This window comes from Pseudorasbora parva, chromosome 10 (assembly GCF_024679245.1).
Source record: "Pseudorasbora parva isolate DD20220531a chromosome 10, ASM2467924v1, whole genome shotgun sequence".
NCBI classification, from domain to species: Eukaryota; Metazoa; Chordata; class Actinopteri; order Cypriniformes; family Gobionidae; genus Pseudorasbora; species Pseudorasbora parva.
This window is the reverse complement of record NC_090181.1, coordinates 12,777,512-12,799,953: the sequence shown is the minus strand read 5'-3', so window position 1 is coordinate 12,799,953 and position 22,442 is coordinate 12,777,512. Positions and strand designations below refer to the sequence as shown.

The window sequence follows — 22,442 nt, the reverse complement described above, 5'->3', positions numbered from 1 at the left end:
AAAGTATAGTATAAAGTATACACTGTATAAAGTATACATTTTTGAAATTATTCAATTATCACATACAATTCCAAATGGATAAAAAAAATCACAATTATGACAGTGTATACTATTACATAAAAGTGAAATTATTCAATTATCCCATGAAGTCAAAAAGGACAAAATTTCAAAATGGACAAAAATTCAAAATTACGACAGTGTATACTATTACATAAAAGTGAAATTATTCAATAATCCCATGAAGTCAAAATGGTCAAATATTCAAAATGGACAAAAATTCTAAATTACGACAGTGTATACCATTACATAAAAGTGGAATTTATTCAATTATCACAAAGTCAAAATGGACAAAAATCACAATTATGACAGTGTATACTATTACATAAAAGTGGAATTTATTCAATTATCACATAAAGTCAAAATTGACAAATATTCAAAATGGACAAAAATTCTAAATTACGACAGTGTATACTATTACATAAAAGTGAAATTATTCAATAATCCCATGAAGTCAAAATGGTCAAATATTCAAAATGGACAAAAATTAAAAATGGACAAAAATTCTAAATTACGACAGTGTATACTATTACATAAAAGTGAAATTATTCAATTATGCCATGAAGTCAAAATGGACAAAAATTCAAAATGGACAAAAATTATCCCATAAATAATCCCATAAATTCAAAATTGACAAAAATTCTAAATTACGACAGTGTATACTATTACTTAAAAGTGGAAATTATTAAATTATCACAAAGTCAAAATGGACAAAAATTCTAAATTACGACAGTGTATACTATTACATAAAAGTGGAATTTATTCAATTATCACAATGTATAAAGTATAGTATAAAGTATACATTTTTGAAATTATTCAATTATCACATACAATTCCAAATGGATAAAAAAAAATCACAATTATGACAGTGTATACTATTACATAAAAGTGAAATTATTCAATTATCCCATGAAGTCAAAAAGGACAAAATTTCAAAATGGACAAAAATTCAAAATTACGACAGTGTATACTATTACATAAAAGTGAAATTATTCAATAATCCCATGAAGTCAAAATGGTCAAATATTCAAAATGGACAAAAATTCTAAATTACGACAGTGTATACTATTACATAAAAGTAAAATTATTCAATAATCCCATGAAGTCAAAATGGTCAAATATTCAAAATGGACAAAAATTCAAAATGGACAAAAATTCTAAATTACGACAGTGTATACTATTACATAAAAGTGAAATTATTCAATAATCCCATGAAGTCAAATTGGTCAAATATTCAAAATGGACAAAAATTCAATATTACGACAGTGTATACTATTACATAAAAGTGGAATTTATTCAATTATCCCATGAAGTCAAAATGGACAAAAATTCAAAATGGACAAAAATTCAAAATGGACAAAAATTCAAAATTACGACAGTGTATACTATTACATAAAAGTGGAATTCATTCAATTATCACATAAAGTCAAAATGGACAAAAATTCACAATTATGACAGTGTATACTATTACATAAAAGTGGAATTTATTCAATTATCACAAAGTCAAAATTGACAAATATTCAAAATGGACAAAAATTCTAAAATACGACTGTGTATACTATTACATAAAAGTGAAATTCAATTATCACATACAATTCAAAATAGATTTAAAAAAATCACATTTACGACAGTGTATACTATTACATAAAAGTGAAATTATTCAATAATCCCATGAAGTCAAAATGGTCAAATATTCAAAATGGACAAAAATTCTAAATTACGACAGTGTATACTATTACATAAAAGTGGAATTTATTCAATTATCACAAAGTCAAAATGGACAAAATTCAAAATTACGACAGTGTATACTATTACATAAAAGTGAAATTATTCAATTATGCCATGAAGTCAAAATGGACAAAAATTCAAAATGGACAAAAATTATCCCATAAATAATCCCATAAATTCAAAATTGACAAAAATTCTAAATTACGACAGTGTATACTATTACTTAAAAGTGGAAATTATTCAATTATCACAAAGTCAAAATGGACAAAAATTCTAAATTACGACAGTGTATACTATTACATAAAAGTGGAATTTATTCAATTATCACAAAGTCAAAATGGACACAACTTCTAAATTACGACAGTGTATACTATTACATAAAAGTGAAATTATTCAATAATCCCATGAAGTCAATATGGTCAAATATTCAAAATGGACAAAAATTCAAAATGGACAAAAATTCTAAATTACGACAGTGTATACTATTACATAAAAGTGAAATTATTCAATAATCCCATGAAGTCAAAATGGTCAAATATTCAAAATGGACAAAAATTCAATATTACGACAGTGTATACTATTACATAAAAGTGGAATTTATTCAATTATCCCATGAAGTCAAAATGGACAAAAATTCAAAATGGACAAAAATTCAAAATTACGACAGTGTAAACTATTACATAAAAGTGGAATTTATTCAATTATACCATTAAGTCAAAATTGACAAATATTCAAAATGTACAAAAATTCTAAATTACGACAGTGTATACTATTACATAAAAGTGGAATTTAATCAATTATCACAAAGTCAAAATGGACAAAAATTCAAAATGGACAAAAATTCAAAATTACGACAGTGTATACTATTACATAAAAGTGGAATTATTCAATAATCCCATGAAGTCAAAATGGTCAAATATTCAAAATTGACAAAAATTCTAAATTACGACAGTGTATACTATTACTTAAAAGTGGAAATTATTCAATTATCACAAAGTCAAAATGGAAAATAATTCTAAATTATGACAGTGTATACTATTACATAAAAGTGGAAATTATTCAATTATCACAAAGTCAGAATGGACAAATTTTAAAATTACGACAGTGTATACTATTACATAAAAGTGGAATTTATTCAATTATCACAAAGTATAAAGTATAGTATAAAGTATACACTGTATAAAGTATACATTTTTGAAATTATTCAACTATCACATACAATTCCAAATGGATAAAAAAAATCACAATTATGACAATTATGAATTATGAAATCACAATTATGAATTATCACAAAAAGGACAAAAATTCAAAATGGACAAAAATTCTAAATTACGACAGTGTATACTATTACATAAAAGTGAAATTATTCAATAATCCCATGAAGTCAAAATGGTCAAAAATTCAAAATGGACAAAAATTCTAAATTACGACAGTGTATACTATTACATAAAAGTGAAATTATTCAATTATCACATAAAGTCAAAATGGACAAAAAAATCACAATTATGACAGTGTATACTATTACATAAAAGTGGAATTTATTCAATTATCACATAAAGTCAAAATGGACAAAAAAAATCACAATTATGACAGTGTATACTATTACATAAAAGTGGAATTATTCAATAATCCCATGAAGTCAAAATGGTCAAATATTCAAAATGAACAAAAATTCAAAATGGACAAAAATTCAAAATTACGACAGTGTATACTATTACATAAAAGTGAAATTATTCAATAATCCCATGAAGTCAAAATTGTCATATATTTAAAATGGACAAAAATTCTAAATTATGACAGTGTATACTATTACATAAAAGTGAAATTCAATTATCACATACAATTCAAAATAGATTTAAAAAAATCACAATTACGACAGTGTATACTATTACATAAAAGTGAAATTATTCAATAATCCCATGAAGTCAAAATGGTCAAATATTCAAAATGGACAAAAATTCAAAATTACGACAGTGTATACTATTACATAAAAGTGAAATTATTCAATAATCCCATGAAGTCAAAATGGTCAAATATTCAAAATGGACAAAAATTCTAAATTACGACAGTGTATACTATTACATAAAAGTGAAATTATTCAATTATCACAAAGTCAAGATGGACAAAATTCAAAATGGACAAAAATTATCCCATAAATAATCCCATAAATTCAAAATTGACAAAAATTCTAAATTACGACAGTGTATACTATTACTTAAAAGTGGAAATTATTCAATTATCACAAAGTCAAAATGGACAAAAATTCTAAATTACGACAGTGTATACTATTACATAAAAGTGGAATTTATTCAATTATCACAAAGTCAAAATGGACACAACTTCTAAATTACGACAGTGTATACTATTACATAAAAGTGAAAATTATTCAATTATCACAAAGTCAGAATGGACAAAATTTCAAAATTACGACAGTGTATACTATTACATAAAAGTGGAATTTATTCAATTATCACAATGTATAAAGTATAGTATAAAGTATACACTGTATAAAGTATACATTTTTGAAATTATTCAATTATCACATACAATTCCAAATGGATAAAAAAATCACAATTATGACAGTGTATACTATTACATAAAAGTGAAATTATTCAATTATCCCATGAAGTCAAAAAGGACAAAATTTCAAAATGGACAAAATTTCAAAATTACGACAGTGTATACTATTACATAAAAGTGAAATTATTCAATAATCCCATGAAGTCAAAATGGTCAAATATTCAAAATGGACAAAAATTCTAAATTACGACAGTGTATACTATTACATAAAAGTGGAATTTATTCAATTATCACATAAAGTCAAAATGGACAAAAAAATCACAATTATGACAGTGTATACTATTACATAAAAGTGGAATTTATTCAATTATCACATAAAGTCAAAATTGACAAATATTCAAAATGGACAAAAATTCTAAATTACGACAGTGTATACTATTACATAAAAGTGAAATTATTCAATAATCCCATGAAGTCAAAATGGTCAAATATTCAAAATGGACAAAAATTCAATATTACGACAGTGTATACTATTACATAAAAGTGGAATTTATTCAATTATCCCATGAAGTCAAAATGGACAAAATTTCAAAATGGACAAAAATTTAAAATTACGACAGTGTATACTATTACATAAAAGTGGAATTCATTCAATTATCACATAAAGTCAAAATGGACAAAAATTCACAATTATGACAGTGTATACTATTACATAAAAGTGGAATTTATTCAATTATACCATTAAGTCAAAATTGACAAATATTCAAAATGGACAAAAATTCTAAATTACGACAGTGTATACTATTACATAAAAGTGGAATTTAATCAATTATCACAAAGTCAAAATGGACAAAAATTCAAAATGGACAAAAATTCAAAATTACGACAGTGTATACTATTACATAAAAGTGGAATTATTCAATAATCCCATGAAGTCAAAATGGTCAAATATTCAAAATTGACAAAAATTCTAAATTACGACAGTGTATACTATTACTTAAAAGTGGAAATTATTCAATTATCACAAAGTCAAAATGGACAAAAATTCTAAATTACGACAGTGTATACTATTACATAAAAGTGGAATTTATTCAATTATCACAAAGTCAAAATGGACACAACTTCTAAATTACGACAGTGTATACTATTACATAAAAGTGGAATTTATTCAATTATCCCATGAAGTCAAAATGGACAAAATTTCAAAATGGACAAAAATTTAAAATTACGACAGTGTATACTATTACATAAAAGTGGAATTCATTCAATTATCACATAAAGTCAAAATGGACAAAAATTCACAATTATGACAGTGTATACTATTACATAAAAGTGGAATTTATTCAATTATACCATTAAGTCAAAATTGACAAATATTCAAAATGGACAAAAATTCTAAATTACGACAGTGTATACTATTACATAAAAGTGGAATTTAATCAATTATCACAAAGTCAAAATGGACAAAAATTCAAAATGGACAAAAATTCAAAATTACGACAGTGTATACTATTACATAAAAGTGGAATTATTCAATAATCCCATGAAGTCAAAATGGTCAAATATTCAAAATTGACAAAAATTCTAAATTACGACAGTGTATACTATTACTTAAAAGTGGAAATTATTCAATTATCACAAAGTCAAAATGGACAAAAATTCTAAATTACGACAGTGTATACTATTACATAAAAGTGGAATTTATTCAATTATCACAAAGTCAAAATGGACACAACTTCTAAATTACGACAGTGTATACTATTACATAAAAGTGGAAATTATTCAATTATCACAAAGTCAGAATGGACAAAATTTCAAAATTACGACAGTGTATACTATTACATAAAAGTGGAATTTATTCAATTATCACAAAGTATAAAGTATAGTATAAAGTATACACTGTATAAAGTATACATTTTTGAAATTATTCAATTATCACATACAATTCCAAATGGATAAAAAAAAATCACAATTATGACAGTGTATACTATTACATAAAAGTGAAATTATTCAATTATCCCATGAAGTCAAAAAGGACAAAAATTCAAAATGGACAAAAATTCAAATCTACGACAGTGTATACTATTACATAAGAGTGAAATTATTCAATAATCCCATGAAGTCAAAATGGTCAAATATTCAAAATGGACAAAAATTCTAAATTACGACAGTGTATACTATTACATAAAAGTGAAATTATTCAATTATCACATAAAGTCAAAATGGACAAAAAAATCACAATTATGACAGTGTATACTATTACATAAAAGTGGAATTTATTCAATTATCACATGAAGTCAAAATGGACAAAAAAAATCACAATTATGACAGTGTATACTATTACATAAAAGTGGAATTATTCAATTATGCCATGAAGTCAAAATGGACAAAAATTCAAAATGGACAAAAATTATCCCATAAATAATCCCATAAATTCAAAATGGACAAAAATTCTAAATTACGACAGTGTATACTATTACTTAAAAGTGGAAATTATTCAATTATCACAAAGTCAAAATGGACAAAAATTCTAAATTACGACAGTGTATACTATTACATAAAAGTGGAATTTATTCAATTATCACAAAGTCAAAATGGACACAACTTCTAAATTACGACAGTGTATACTATTACATAAAAGTGGAAATTATTCAATTATCACAAAGTCAGAATGGACAAAATTTCAAAATTACGACAGTGTATACTATTACATAAAAGTGGAATTTATTCAATTATCACAAAGTATAAAGTATAGTATAAAGTATACACTGTATAAAGTATACATTTTTGAAATTATTCAATTATCACATACAATTCCAAATGGATAAAAAAAATCACAATTATGACAGTGTATACTATTACATAAAAGTGAAATTATTCAATTATCCCATGAAGTCAAAAAGGACAAAATTTCAAAATGGACAAAAATTCAAAATTACGACAGTGTATACTATTACATTAAAGTGAAATTATTCAATAATCCCATGAAGTCAAAATGGTCAAATAATCAAAATGGACAAAAATTCTAAATTACGACAGTGTATACTATTACATAAAAGTGGAATTTATTCAATTATCACATAAAGTCAAAATGGACAAAAAAAAATCACAATTATGACAGTGTATACTATTACATAAAAGTGGAAATTATTCAATTATACCATAAAGTCAAAATTGACAAATATTCAAAATGGACAAAAATTCTAAATTACGACAGTGCATACTGTTACATAAAAGTGAAATTATTCAATAATCCCATGAAGTCAAAATGGCCAAATATTCAAAATGGACAAAAATTCAAAATGGACAAAAATTCTAAATTACGACAGTGTATACTATTACATAAAAGTGAAATTATTCAATAATCCCATGAAGTCAAAATGGCCAAATATTCAAAATGGACAAAAATTCAAAATGGACAAAAATTCTAAATTATGACAGTGTATACTATTACATAAAAGTGGAATTTATTCAATTATCCCATGAAGTCAAAATGGGCAAAAATTCAAAATGGTCAAATATTCAAAATGGACAAAAATTCTAAATTACGACAGTGTATACTATTACATAAAAGTGGAATTTATTCAATTATCACAAAGTCAAAATTGACAAATATTCAAAATTGACAAAAATTCTAAAATACGACTGTGTATACTATTACATAAAAGTGAATTTATTCAATTATCCCATGAAGTCAAAATGGTCAAATATTCAAAATGGACAAAAATTCTAAATGGACAAAAACTCAAAATTACGACAGTGTATACTATTACATAAAAGTGGAATTTATTCAATTATCACTTAAAGTCAAAATGGACAAAAATTCAAAATTACAACAGTGTATACTATTACATAAAAGTGGAATTTATTCAATTATCACATAAAGTTGCGATTTCAGATTCAGCCAGTCACTTGTTTCGTTATTCGAAATAAAAGGGCTGCATCCGAAATTGCATACTTCCAATACTATATAGGATTTAATAAGTTTGTCTGAATTGAGTTTATGGGTAAGGGGTCAGCAGTGTAATTACAAATGTAATTTCAGAAATGAATTACAGATGTAATTACACAGAGGTATTTAAAAAAAAAAAATGTAAGTACAATGTAAAAACATTTATGCACAAAATAAGTGCATTTTATCAAATTATTAATAAAAATGTTTGTACATAGTAGTTAAGGCCACCTAATATAAAGTAGGTCCAAGAGTGGGCAAAAAGTAGCAGGATGACCTACCACTTCCAGTGAGGTTATCAAGTGTGCATGCAATGGACACGTTATTATCCCATGAGGCCACAGGTTTTGTGAATGCTAGTGAAGCAATGTAATTGACTGTGGTAGGTCACATGATAATGACATCATGATGGCTGTAATACAATCATATTACATTCATACCATGCACATGTATATTACATAGAACATATTTTTTAGTGTTTGCAAAGAAATTGCTAATTTAAAATAAGTGCTTACTCAAATAGTATGTGATTTAGGATGCAGCCTGAGTGTTTTTACCCCATTTTTACTCATTTGTTCCTAAAGTTTTGTTGAAAGAATCGGTTGAATAAATGAATAAACTCAATTGAAGAGACAGTCACTTGTCGCCACCTACTGGCACATCGTTGTAATGCACAAAAATATGCTTATTTGTGCATTGAAACCCTTGAAACCTAGAATGCCTTGATCCATAGACTTCCTTTTGAAGTACATTAGTGTAAATGCATTTTTCACAGTTTATATGATTTAGTTTGATAACTGACATCATTCTACACAGATATTGTTGCTATAAATGCCCTTGTATTTGACGCATTCTTTTCAAATCTGACACTTGCATAATAATGTTTTAGTTGGACTGATTTACTATTGAAAATGCTTTAGCTTCAATCAGCAGAACTTGGCAGGCTCGATTTGTTGTCTTCTGCACAGGTAAAGCCATACTGCACACTGTAAGGAACTTTTTCAATCCGGATTTTGGTGTGCGGAGAGGTTACCCACGGGTCATTGTGGTGTTTGTTGATGGGTGGCCTTCTGATAATGTGGAGGAGGCGGCAGTTTTAGCCAGAGAGTCTGGCATTAACGTCTTCTTTGTGTCTGTGGCCAAACCTTCTCCTGAGGAGATGAGCCTGGTGACCGACCAAGATTTCATGAGAAAGGTGAGCTGCGGAACACCCCTCCTCTCCCCTCTGAGTTGAACATCTGAGTTTGCTGAAATCCACTTATACTATCATGTATCTCACAGGCTGTGTGCAAGGACAATGAGTTCTTCACCTTCACCATGCCCAGCTGGTTCAGCACTAACAAGTTTGTGAAGCCACTAGCTCATAAACTTTGCTCCATCGATCAGATGCTCTGCAGCAAGACGTGCTATAACTCAGTGAACCTGGGCTTCCTGATCGATGGCTCCAGCAGTGTAGGTGACGGGAACTTTCGGCTTGTGCTGGACCTTCTTGTCTCCATCGCACGCAGCTTTGACATCTCTGACATTGGATCTCGCATCGGTGCCATCCAGTTCACCTACGACCAAAGGATGGAGTTCAACTTCAATGACCACACCACAAAAGATAACGCCCTGAGGGCACTGCAGAACATCCCGTACATGAGCGGAGGAACGGCCACTGGAGACGCCATCAACTTTGCCGTGCGGAGTCTCTTTAAACCCCGCACAGGCTCCAACAGGAAGTTCCTCATCATCGTCACAGATGGCCAGTCTTACGATGATGTGAGAGGGCCGGCAATGGCCGCCCAGAGAGAGGGTATGCTTTTTACACTGACACTTCATCTAGAATTCCCTGAAGGCCCAGGGTGTCCTTTGAGAAGCTAATGTTAGTATAGTTAGTGTAATCAACAAAATCTAGTTTTTCTATAGTGAAGGTCCCTGAGGTGGTGAGGGAGTAGGTGGGGTAGTCATACGTAAAGGTTGAAGCTAATCTTAAAATTACATTATAGTGCATTTACAAATAAGTGTGACGTCACCCTGACCATGCTTTTCTTGTTTTGTCACAGGGATCACTGTGTTTACGGTGGGTGTGGCTTGGGCTCCAATGGAAGATCTGAAGGCAATGGCGTCCGAGCCCAAGGAGAGCCATGTGTTTTTCACTCGTGAGTTCACCGGCCTGGCGCAGTTCCAGCAGCCCATCGTACGGGGCATCTGCAGGGACTTCACAGAGTTCAACTAGACAGTGCAACTGCTTTAGTGGAAGAGCAGGAATTAAGAAATGGAGGAAAGGAAGGAGAAAAAGGGCGGGCGTGAATAAGAAACATCGCTTTTGTGTTATTGGCTTTTGGTTCTTTTGTAGTTAAAGGGATATGAACGTTTTTTTTATGTATGAAGGTTCTGGTATGTTTGAGCCAAAGGATTTTTCAGCTTATTTGAGAATGTATCACAGTATTGTATGTCAACTTCTCTATAATGTGGAGAATGTAATTATTTCTGATTTGTAGTCTTTGTCTTCATGTTCCTGGCAAATGTTTTTTTTTCTTTGTTGCTTCTGGCGAGTCTTTTTTTCCTGTGGAAGGGTCACTGTAACAAAAGGCTCTTTTATATTAATTTTGACACTTCAAGATTCAATTCCAGATAGGAAAGGTAGGCCTAGTAGTGCACAAGATGATGAGCAAAAGCAGTCATGAAGAGGATCGTCTGTGTAACAGCGCCCTCGTATGCATTTTGATGGCAGTACACGAATACACAGCTTTCATTCTCACAATTACATAAATAGATCTGGGTTATGATATGGTCCTACCCAGGGGTACCAAACAATATTCACGCAATGTAGTAGATTTACAACGTCAGTTTAACATCACGTATATCTGGGTGTGAGACGAGGATCACGGTTAGCGTTTTAAATTTCCCCTTTTCTTAAATTATACTTTCATGTATTTACCGAACATATTTTCTGTGTAGGCTACCTTTCCATATGCATGATTTACTGCCTCACGCAATGAACAGAGGGGAGGAGGGGCATCCAACTGCTTGTACATTTGTTTATAATTTATTACTTTCTTCTCAATAAAGGACAAGGTGTTTGTACAACTTAACCAGCTGAACATCCTCTTCTGAACAAGCTGATCATCCGAAACTTAAAGAAACACATGTATCGATATTTGTAGCAGTTTTTTTTTTTCAATCTGCGTCAACAGAAAAACAATCTTTATTAAAATCGTGAATCTTGGCACTCATCATTCGTGGCCAAATATAACGCTGCTGCATTAATTACCGAGACAAGGGGCATGTTGCATATACAGATACACCATTTAATATTTATTATAGACATTTTATATACATTACTTTTCAACAGTTGTTTTGCTATGTGGTACAATCTTTAAAATCTGTTGATTCGTAGTAAATCAAAAACCTTACAAAACTCTTCAAACTGATCAGAACTTTTGGAAGACTAGAAAAAATACTTTATTGTAGTATTAATCATGCATTACACAAACAAAAGGTCTTTTGTTATACCATAAACTGCATTGTTTCCTTTAAAAAAAAAATTGTTGAACAGATTGGGGCAGAACTACCAAACCAAATATTTAGTATAAATGCAAGCTAATCCAATCCCAAAAGAAGAAATTAAATTTGTCATCTTTTACTCACCCTAACGTCGTTGACACCCTAACCCGTTTGACTATCTTTCTTAGGAGGACCAACAGACGCTATTTGGAAGAACCAGTTATAGTTATCATCGATTTAATATTATATGGACAAAAAGAAAGAAAGAAAAGAACGACAACACCGAGGCCTTTCTCAAAATAGCTTTTATGTCCACAGAAGAAAGTAAGTCATACAGGTTTGTAATGACATGAAGGTGAGATGACATTTTTTTTCCGGGGTGAAACTATCCCTTTAACTTGGAAAACGTTTCTCCCGATTTGACAACGCTTTTCCGGCATCATGAGGAGAATTTAAACCTCGGTTTCAGCCAACTAAGAAACGGTGTTTAAAAAAGCTTTTATATTAACCTATACACGTTAATTTCCTATCGGATTACCTGTTCCGTTTGGGTAGCAAAACAGCCCAATCTTTTTATTTACCATCGAGCTATGTTCTGCACGAAGGAGAAGACCATCCATAAACTGAAAAATAAATAAGCCAATAATGTTCGGATCTCTAACCTGTGATACTTAAACTCATTTTACAGTAAGGTGTACAGAAACATCACATAGTGACAGGATGCTGCAGTTTATTTGTAGATTCCTAAAAGCTCTCGGGGCACCACAACGCTGTGCTTCTACCAGATGATAACACAACCTTAAAGCAATGTAGTATGCGTAAAGAGAGCACTCATCCAGGGTTTCCCAGACACAACACCTTCATGAAGGACAACCGCATAAAATGGAGGGCTTGAGTGGGATTATAGTCCCTTTAAAAAATGTGATTTTCAGCGGTTTTATGACAGTCTTTATTTATATAAAATTGATTATAAAAACTATACTTTTTTTACACAAAAAATGAAACAAACGCTAAAGGTATGAAGGTTGACCGAGTTTAACTGTATTTGTTTGCACGCTACATTAGGGTGAGGAGGGCGACCAAGATTAGGGTCTGGTTTATGGCTCGGCAGGGCGGGACTCAGTTCCTCTGGTGCCCGGACGATGGTCGGTGACAATCTACTGATGGATGAACATGATAACCACTCCATGGTCACTGAAACATACCTACAGGACACATTATCAGCTCAGTTCAAAACCAGTCAAAAGGCTACAAACACTGGTTTCACTCCAGCTTTGACTTACAGTAAATTACAGTTACTTTTTTCTTTTTTTTGAGGAAACAAAAAGAAGATTAAAACTGATTGAGCACTCCACACTGGCTTCGCAAAAAATGCCACGTCCCCCTCTTGGCACCTGGTATTGTGTGTATGGTGTGAGTTTGACAGCGAAGGTGGAAGCCACTTCAATGTAGTGTGAGAAATGCTACTCTTGTTACACAAGGCAGTGAAGCAGTCCTTTCTTTCACTCGGTCTTTGCGTATGCGTTAATTCAGACGTGCTTTTATACAAACACTTTGGCCAGGGCATCGGCTCCAGCACTTCCTATGTATGCCTTAGATGGGTGGAAGGCAACGTCGTATATGGCCTCGTCCGACTTTTTCCTGTGAGCAGTAACCTCCTGTACACACGTCTTACTGTCCAGGTTCCACAAGCGGATGGAACTATCATGACCTGTGTTAGATGAAGAAGAGGCACAAAATCATAACTCTTTCGTATAAAAAAAAGTTTCATTATATGGAAAAGAGCAGCTTGGACATTCTACTAAAGATCTCCTTGTGGAGGTTTCGCACCAGAAGAAACCTATTGGAGCAAGTACCCAGATTTTGATGTGTTCGCGCTGCAGGAACTAGGAACGATTTTAGTTCTAGCAACTAGGAATTTAGCTCCTACTTCAGAGTAGGGTCTGACCCCGCACAATAGGAACTACCAGTGACGCAAGGGCATGCTGATTGTCAGATAGCACGCAAAACACCAGCACCTGCCATTTAAAACAAAAAAGCTGTCTACACACAGATTATAGTCTTTATTTTTACTCCAGAAACAAACTCTATGAACATGGAAAACAGTTACAGGTGGACCTCTCAATCTTTACGCTAAAGAGGAAATCCAACGAAACTTTGAGGGTTCAGAGCGAAACACTATGTATTTCTGCTCAGCTAGTGACACGACATCAACCACACAGCAAACACTAATACTTTTTCATATACTGCTACTTTCTTTGAATAATAGTTCTAATAATATATTAGGACTGTTGAACGTGAGCTAACAAAGACAGAGAATGTGAGAGCTGTGTGCTCAAGCTCAGCCGTTCTCAATGCCGTCAAAAGTCAACAGCAAACAACAAGCGAGGCTTACGTCACTTCAGAGTTCCTACTGACGGTGCGAATGCAACCAGGAAAAAGTAGAAGGGAAAAGTGAAAGTAAGCTGAAGGAAAAAACACTTACTTCCTGACATCAAGTAAATGCCATTTGGATCTATAGCCAGACTAGTAACAGCATCCAAGTGAGCCACCATTGCATGGATGGCTTTACCTAAATAATAAATAAATTAAAAAAACAGAAGGAAGGTGATTTTTAAAAAACAATTTGGAAATCTACAAAAGCACTTAATTTATTACCATATTATAATTAATATAATAACAAATCAGACACAAATGCTCGAGGTAAGATTTATTTCGCCAGGATGCAATAAGCTATAAAAGTCAAAGTCTATAAATGTTGCTTTGAATTAAAATGTATTGTGTTTTCCACAATAATATTAAGTAGTACAACTGTTTTTAACATTGATGTAATATTAAGAAATGTTTATTTAGCACAAAATCATCATATTAGAATGATTTCTGAAGGATCTTTGTGACACTGAAGACTGGAGGAATGATGCTGAAAATTCAGCTTTGCCATCACAGGAATAAAATCACAATAATACATTTTTCACTGTATTTTTGATCAAATAATGCAGCCATGATAACCATAAGAGCCCACAAATTTAATATAAATATAAGGGTATTTTACAATGATAAAAAACAACAACAAAACACTGACCTGATTTATTATCAAAGAATTTGATGTGTCTATCCTCGTGAGCGGTGACTGTGATTGGCAGGGTGGGGTGGGTGACTACTTTATTAATGTGATTCCCAAATGGAATAGCTAGAACAAAGCAGAAGTAAACATTACAAATCCAAATTAAATGACTGAACTATGGAACTATATATGTAATGTACACAAACATTATATCACATCTACACAAGTGCCGTTGCTTTTTTAAGAACAAATGTGAAGAACGTACCACTCTCTCCCTGTGCGGCGAATACCATGACGGGCTGTGATGTCTCCAGATCGTAAACGACAGCATCTCCCGTGTTATAGGACGCCACCATGTGAGCGGGATCACACCCATTAAAATCAATCGACGTGGGAACGCCATGATCTGAAATGCAGGGAACGAATAAAATAAGTTGCCAACGCTTCGATCGATTACTGAACGCCACAAAGAAGATGCGCTGCGCTCACCTCTGTCTGAGTTAAATGTGCTGAGACATGGGGACTTCTCCTGAGGGTTCCACAGCTTGATTGTCCCATCAGCTGAACAGGAGAGCAGCCGGTTTTTGATTCCACTGTAAGCCAATCCCCACACTGCATCACTGTGACCCAACAATGTGCCAGCCAACACGCTGGGATCTGAGTAAAAAAAAAACAGTACATATCTGAGCCACACATGGAGAAGATAAGGCCGATCAGGCAGGTCTCTTGCGTTGAAGTTCTTGTGATTTGATGTTCTCACCATATGTGTCATAAGGGTCTACGTTAGAGCTGGGGATGTTCCACCACTGTATTGTTGAATCGATTCCACCACTAAAGCACTGCTCACCAGTCGAGGTCACAGCCAATGAGAGCACAGGCCCACTGCAGAAACAGAAACAGGTTCAGAGGATTTGTGATCTAATTGGTGGATACACTTTTTAACGTAATTGTTGATAGGGGAGACCTAAAAAGTGATTGGACACTCTAATAATTATTAAAATGCTTGTCAAAGCAAAAATTTCAAACCAAGTGCTATTTTAGTAATATTTATATTAAATCAAAGCACAAGTATTAATTTGTACTTTAAACAAAAACATTTTCTAAGGGGTTACAAAGTGTTATATGAATTTAAAAAAAAGATAGCTCAAGTTAGGGCTGGGCGATAAAACGATAACAATAATTATCACAATATAATTTTCCTCGATAAAACGATAAGAACAGTTCGATAAATTCTCGATATAATGCTTATGCGCTATGCGTAATGCTGCGCATGCGTAATGCAGAGCGGGTTTCTGGGTGCTGCACGCGCTGTTCTTTACAGTCTGTGGCTGACAGGCTTGGAGGATCGGAGTGAAGTGGTGCGATAAAAATGAGTGCTAGTGAAGAAAACTCAGAGCTCACGACCAGCTCGGAGGACACAGATATCGTTGACAAGTTAGTTCGCTCAACTTCAGTGGTTTGGAGATATTTTGGCGATCCCATCCGACATAAAACAGAGCGACGTGCATGGGCTGCTTATCATAGGTTCACCACGCGGAATTTATTATCGTGCTTCTTCGAAGTTCTTCCATATAACATTAACATCTGCAAATACTGAACTTTGGTCTCTCTCCCTCATCTCCCGACCGGCCCACTGTCGGTGAGGTGTGTGTGTGTCAGTGAGATGGGCGTGTCAGTGAGATGGGCGTGTGATTGAGTGAGTGAGAGAGATGCACAGTGGACCAATCCACTGTGATGCAAGAGAGGGGGGACTCAAAATGTTTCTTAACTTAAAACGCTTTTCTTTTCTTTTTTGCCTGTTTGCATTTTTAGTGTTTTACTACTTACACAATTAAGTGATGATATTATTGATATACAGTGTAGAGAAAAAAAAATGCTTACCACAATTAATATTTTAATAAATAAATATACCTCAGTTTTAATAAATTGTTCACCTGTTGGGAAGTGTTTGTCATGTTTTGACAATAAAGGATAGTTTAAAACCACAGTTAACTGTCTGTTTTCTACATCTTTCACTCAGGAGCACAAACATGCCTTTCAATTTTAAAGAAATAAAAATGTTACATTTATCGTGATATTTATCGATGATAGATTTTTTGGGCCATATCACCCAGCCCTAGCTCAAGTACTCTAAAAAAATGTTTAACAAAAGAAAGTGTCTTGCATTTTAAATACAAGAAACATTACTGTTCAACATGAACAAAGCATTTTGTGGTTGTCAATCACTAGTGAAACATCATGCACTTGGGGAACGGACCCTCTCACACCCACTTAAAATCACTTTGAGACCAACTGGTTTAAACAGGACAGGATTTGCGAGAGCAAAATGTCTAATTCTGAGAAAAGCAACTCTTTTGTGTTTTTTGTGACACTTAAATGATTCCAAATTGTTCCCTACTTTCTGTGGACCAGGTAGGTGCATAAATCGAAGTACACAGCCATACAATCTCTCAGTCAAACAGTGGCAGCACACTGGGCCATAGAGAATACATTCAGCGGGATTACTATAGGGCTGCCCCTGACTTTTTCTAGTCGACTACTAGTCATCCATTCAAGGCATTAGTTGACTAATCATATTGACTAAACCACAATGGTCTTTTAATGTATGCAGCCGTTATTTAGCCAGATTTGAATGGGTTTTTATAAAAGCAGACATTTCAAGCTTTCTATAGACATATTTCTCATGTCTGTGAGGCAAGTAGCCTATACGCAGTGTTTCGGTTCATTATTGTGACGCGCTCCAGGTCAGAAAGCGCATCATGTTTGTTTTATTTCTTTAAAAAAAAGCACATTTTGTTGTTATTATGAATTTACAGACACACTTGGATATGCGCCTAATAATAGCACACATTTATCTAGGTAAATATTATAGAGAGCAAGAGAGAACATTTCAAATGATAAGCCCTATTTGAGGTCAATGGATAATAGGCATAATATTTTTTTTCCTTTTTTCTGCCAGAAACACTGTAATTACCACAAGGACCTGATGTTAACAATCTGTCCCTCATGGACAGTGTGACTTCCTTTTTGTTGTTCCTGTGACTAACCAACTTATGAAATTTTGGTTGACTAAGCCTATTTTTGACGACTAACTTTTATTTGACTTTTAGGGGGCAGCCCTTTATTATGTCACTCTCTATACACTTGGGTTTAAAGGTTTAGTTCACCCAAAAATGAAACCGATGTCATTAATGACTCACCCTAATGTCGTTCCATACCCATAAGACCTCCGTTCATCTGCAGAACACAGCTTGAGATATTTTATATTTAGTCCTAGAGCATATGCAGTCTAATGCACACTGTACTGTCCATGTCCAGAAAGCTAATAAAAACATCATCAAAGTAGTCCATATGTGACATCAGGTGGTTGATTAGAATCTCTTGAAGCATCGAAAATACATTTTAGTCCAAAAATCGCTGTTTGGATCACGTGTCAAACTGCCAAACTGCTGAAATCAAGTGACATTGGCGATCCGAATCATTGATCGATCCGCTGATTCATGACCGTTTGAATCTTTATTTGAGGTTTGAAAACAAACGCGGAAAAGAAGACTGATGTTGAATAAAATTGTAGTTTTTGATATTTTTGGACCAAAATGTATTTTCGATGCTTCAAGAGATTCTAATCAACCACCTGATGTCACATATGGACTACTTTGATGATGTTTTTATTAGCTTTCTGGATATGGACAGTAAAGTGTGCATAGACTACATATGCTCTGAGACTAAAATATAAAATATCTTAAACTGTGTTCTGAAGATGAACGGAGGTCTTACGGGTGGAACGTCATTAGGGTGAGTCATTAATGACATCAATTTCATTTTTGGGTGAACTAACCCTTTAAGCTTTTGCCCTGATCAGCTATAAGCGTTGTTTGTTTGAGTTGATTTCAAATGTCAACAGTGATTCTCAGAAATTGCTTACTGCACTTTAAAAAGGTTTTTAAAAGGTGCACTCAGTCTTTTTTGCCAATTAAAAAAAAGGTCACTACCTCATGAACCGCACCGTGTTGACATCTAATTAACAGCCCTGTCATACAGTTGACCAACTACTACAATTACTAACCATAATGAGGACTAAATGCTGGGACTTCAAGCACTCACTTCACCACTGTCAATAGACTAAACGTAGTGTAGAGCAGGGCAGGAAGCTGTTCTACCAGCAACATATTCAGAACTGAATCCAAAAATGGGCTTTTTATTGATGTGTGTGTAGTACGACAGCAAAAAACACGAACAAAGCAATTTCTGGAAAGAATTGCCAGAAATGAATAAGCATCCACACCAGTAGGTGTCAGTATAGAGTAGAAGAAGAGCACTGGGACAAATAATGGTACATGAAATGTCAACATTATCTTACTTGATGCACTAACTTCACTATGCTCTTGTTGTGGACGCTGGAACATTGGAAAAGCATTCTCTGAAGGAATGAATCACACCACCATCTCATGGATGGGCTTGGCATAGGCCAGGGGAACACCGCATATCTGAATGCATAAGGCTGTAGAAATGCCTACATGCAAAGTATCGTCCATACTGTCATAAAAAAAACGTTGACCCTACGATTGAAGTCAATGATGTTAAATCAATACTTACATATGCCCTCTAAATGTGTATATAGGCTCCACATCAAAAGAGGCACTTCTGTAAAGCAAGATAACACTGTTAGTGGTTTGTTTGGGGCATTCATGGGGAAAACACAACATTATAAATTCAAAGTGCTTTTTGAGGAATGTTTTTAAGATCAACACCAATCCCAGATACCAATATGAGGTAATAGGATATATCACGATAATGAATATACACGTTATTGTTATCCTGGACACTTTGAAATACAGTGAATATTTATTATTACGAATCATTCAGATTTTTAGAATGCATTTTTAAGAATACTTTTCCATAAACCCTTCAGATGTTTGTATTCTCATTAGTATTAATCACAACAACAAATACACAATACTCTAGGACTTAAGGGGCTATTTATATTCAAACATGAACATTTTTACATTTTAAATCTGAGCTACAACATGCCCTGGATATGTTCTGAGTCTTTATTGTTCAGTAACACTTTAACTAATGAATTAACTAATGAGCATTATTGTAAAGGAATAGTTCACACAAAAATGAAAATTAGATTTTTATCTGCTTACCCCCAGGGCATCCTTCAGTAGAACACAAATGAAGATTTTTAACTCCAACCTTTGCTCGTATAATTAATGTCAATGGGGTGTGTTAATGGGTATGAGAGTAAATAACACACAAACATACGAATCCATATTAAACACAGCGGTTCGTGGCGACACATTGATGTCTTAAGACATGAAACTATCATTTTTTGTGAGAAACCGAACAGTACTTACATCATTTTTTTACCTCAAATACAACACTTTGTATAAAAGCCATGACCATGCCATGACTTCTCAACAGGACACAAGCAGAGGAAGAGGAACTCAGCCAGCGCAAGTGATGGCGCAGGGATGGCGGATGTACAGTTTTGTATTTGAGGTAAAAATGATATAAATACTGTTCAGTTTCTAACAGAAACAGATCGTTTCGTGTCTTAAGACATAAATGTGTCGTCATGAGCCGCAGGGTTTAATAGGAATTCTTATGTCTGTGTTTTTTACTCTCATGGAAATACACCCCACTGACATGCATTATACAAGCAACGGTTGAAGTTAAAAATCTTCATTTGTGTTCTACTGAAGAAGCAAACACACCTACATCTTGGATGCCCTGGGGGTAAGCAGATAAATATCACAATTTTCATTTTTGGGTGAAATATCACTTTAACATAAATGACAATGAAAAATGCTTCCAAAGCATTTTATTTAGTTCATGTTAGTTTCAACATTTAAATATACATTATTAAAATCATAACCTGAGCTAACATGAACTTACAATTATCCAATCAACTTAAGATGATTCGTTTGCGCTGTAATCTGTTTGAAACATCTGTTTATTTCATAAATTGTTTGTATAGTTTAATTTTTAGTTCTTGTTATAAGAACTTATTTTAATATTGTGATATAATACTGTATTGATGTGATAAAGGCTTCAGCAATTTTGTCAACATAAACATTTTATACAGTCACATGTCTAACCCCAGGACATCCCTTTCCTTGGAAAGCCACATTGAGAACTTACTTTTTGGCAGGAACTGTCTTCTGGAGGTTCCACAGTTTGAGGGTGTGGTCTTCTGAGACCGTGACCAACACCGGTTCCACAGGATGGAAAGCCAGGCCCCGCACTCCATCAAAGTGGCTTCGCAGGGTATATTTGGGATTCCATGTCTTCCTGAACGCATCCTTATTGGCTGGCAGCTAAAAATAGAGGGTGGGGGAGGGGTCGTTGCAGAGGCATTTTAACAACTGTGAAATGAAACCTGGAAATTGCAGGTTGACTGACTGCGAGGCATTAGGATAGTTGTCCTATTTGAGCACACGGCAAACAACACCGGCTTGGACAACTAAACTTTATACAGAATTAAACCAATATAGTATATGATATGATTAATAATATAGTAATATAATAAACACGACAGGCTGTTTTTATATAACTGTTAACTGAGAGTTAACATAATAAAGACTGCGTTTAAAAATTGAGCAGGGAAAATACCTTTTTTTTGACTAAAGTATTATAAAGTATTATTATTTATTAATGCCAGAATAGCAGAGGAGCAGTCTGTCACGCTAGGTACTTACATCATAGCTGTATTCAGCCTCGTCATTGGACACAGTCAGATCTGCGAGGTCTCCCAGGCCCAGCACACTTTCCAACATGTCATCAGAGCCCATGATAAAGGACTTGCCCCCGCCAGGCGTGAATGGCAGAGGCTCAGCTAAGAATAGGAAAGAGAAGAGAAGGGCCAAGTAAACAAGGTGCCACACCTTGGGGTAAAAAACTGTGCTTAAGCTTTGCTGTAAACCCTTTTACAAACACCAGCAGCTCAACACCAGAACAACTTTTGTGGTGTTAACACAAAATAAAACGCATAGTAGAATTAATCATTCGGGCTGGGGAAATGTAAATTTGAGCTTTAATATGACACCAGCCTCTGGTACCTTAGGAGGTTATTCCAAAAAGCAGGTTGTGTGACATACCGGGTAAGTTACGGATAAGTAAACAGATAACCTCCATTTTTGATTCTAAAAACTTAGGCAAGTTTCAGGGTAAGTAAGTAACAACAAGACACGTTCAATATACATCTCACCTTACAACAAATATGGAATAAAAAATGGCAATGCCAACTGTTTTTAGTTTAATCAAGCTTTCTTTTTTTAAATGTATATATTGAGCATTAATCAAACAATATTATTCTATTAAAAATGATAGCACAACTGCCCAATAGGTGGCAATATGCACTAAGAATGTAAATTAGCATTAAAATACTCTTGGCTAAACTACATCTTTGGAACCGATAACCAGTGGTTAATCAACAGTGAGTATAAGGTTTGTGTGAGAGTAGGTGTGTGTGTGTGTGTGTGTGTGTGTGTGTGTGTGTGTGTATATATATAAATTAAATATATATATATATATATATATATATATATACATACACACACACTTATAATATATAGATATTATAAATATAGAATATATAGATATAATACACACATAGACTTATAATAT

General features: G+C 33.2%; 2 protein-coding genes across 2 annotated transcripts in view; one reads left to right on the top strand and one right to left on the bottom strand.

The window, feature by feature from the left end:
• coch (coagulation factor C homolog, cochlin (Limulus polyphemus)) overlaps positions 1-11,334 on the top strand; it is a 37,668-nt gene extending 26,334 nt beyond the window's left edge. Inside the window, exons 11-13 of the mRNA XM_067454541.1 lie at positions 9,226-9,452; positions 9,539-10,052; positions 10,303-11,334. Coding sequence (XP_067310642.1) covers positions 9,226-9,452; positions 9,539-10,052; positions 10,303-10,475 — 914 coding nt within the window. The 3' untranslated portion in view covers positions 10,476-11,334. The remainder of the gene's footprint in view (positions 1-9,225; positions 9,453-9,538; positions 10,053-10,302) is intronic.
• A 195-nt stretch (positions 11,335-11,529) lies between these two features.
• Positions 11,530-22,442, bottom strand: part of strn3 (striatin, calmodulin binding protein 3) — a 40,267-nt gene continuing 29,354 nt past the window's right edge. The window contains exons 8-16 of the mRNA XM_067455188.1: positions 21,515-21,651; positions 20,958-21,133; positions 19,407-19,454; positions 15,571-15,692; positions 15,300-15,467; positions 15,076-15,216; positions 14,829-14,936; positions 14,232-14,318; positions 11,530-13,457 (exon numbers count right to left, since the gene is read on the bottom strand). Coding sequence (XP_067311289.1) covers positions 13,288-13,457; positions 14,232-14,318; positions 14,829-14,936; positions 15,076-15,216; positions 15,300-15,467; positions 15,571-15,692; positions 19,407-19,454; positions 20,958-21,133; positions 21,515-21,651 — 1,157 coding nt within the window. The 3' untranslated portion in view covers positions 11,530-13,287. The remainder of the gene's footprint in view (positions 13,458-14,231; positions 14,319-14,828; positions 14,937-15,075; positions 15,217-15,299; positions 15,468-15,570; positions 15,693-19,406; positions 19,455-20,957; positions 21,134-21,514; positions 21,652-22,442) is intronic.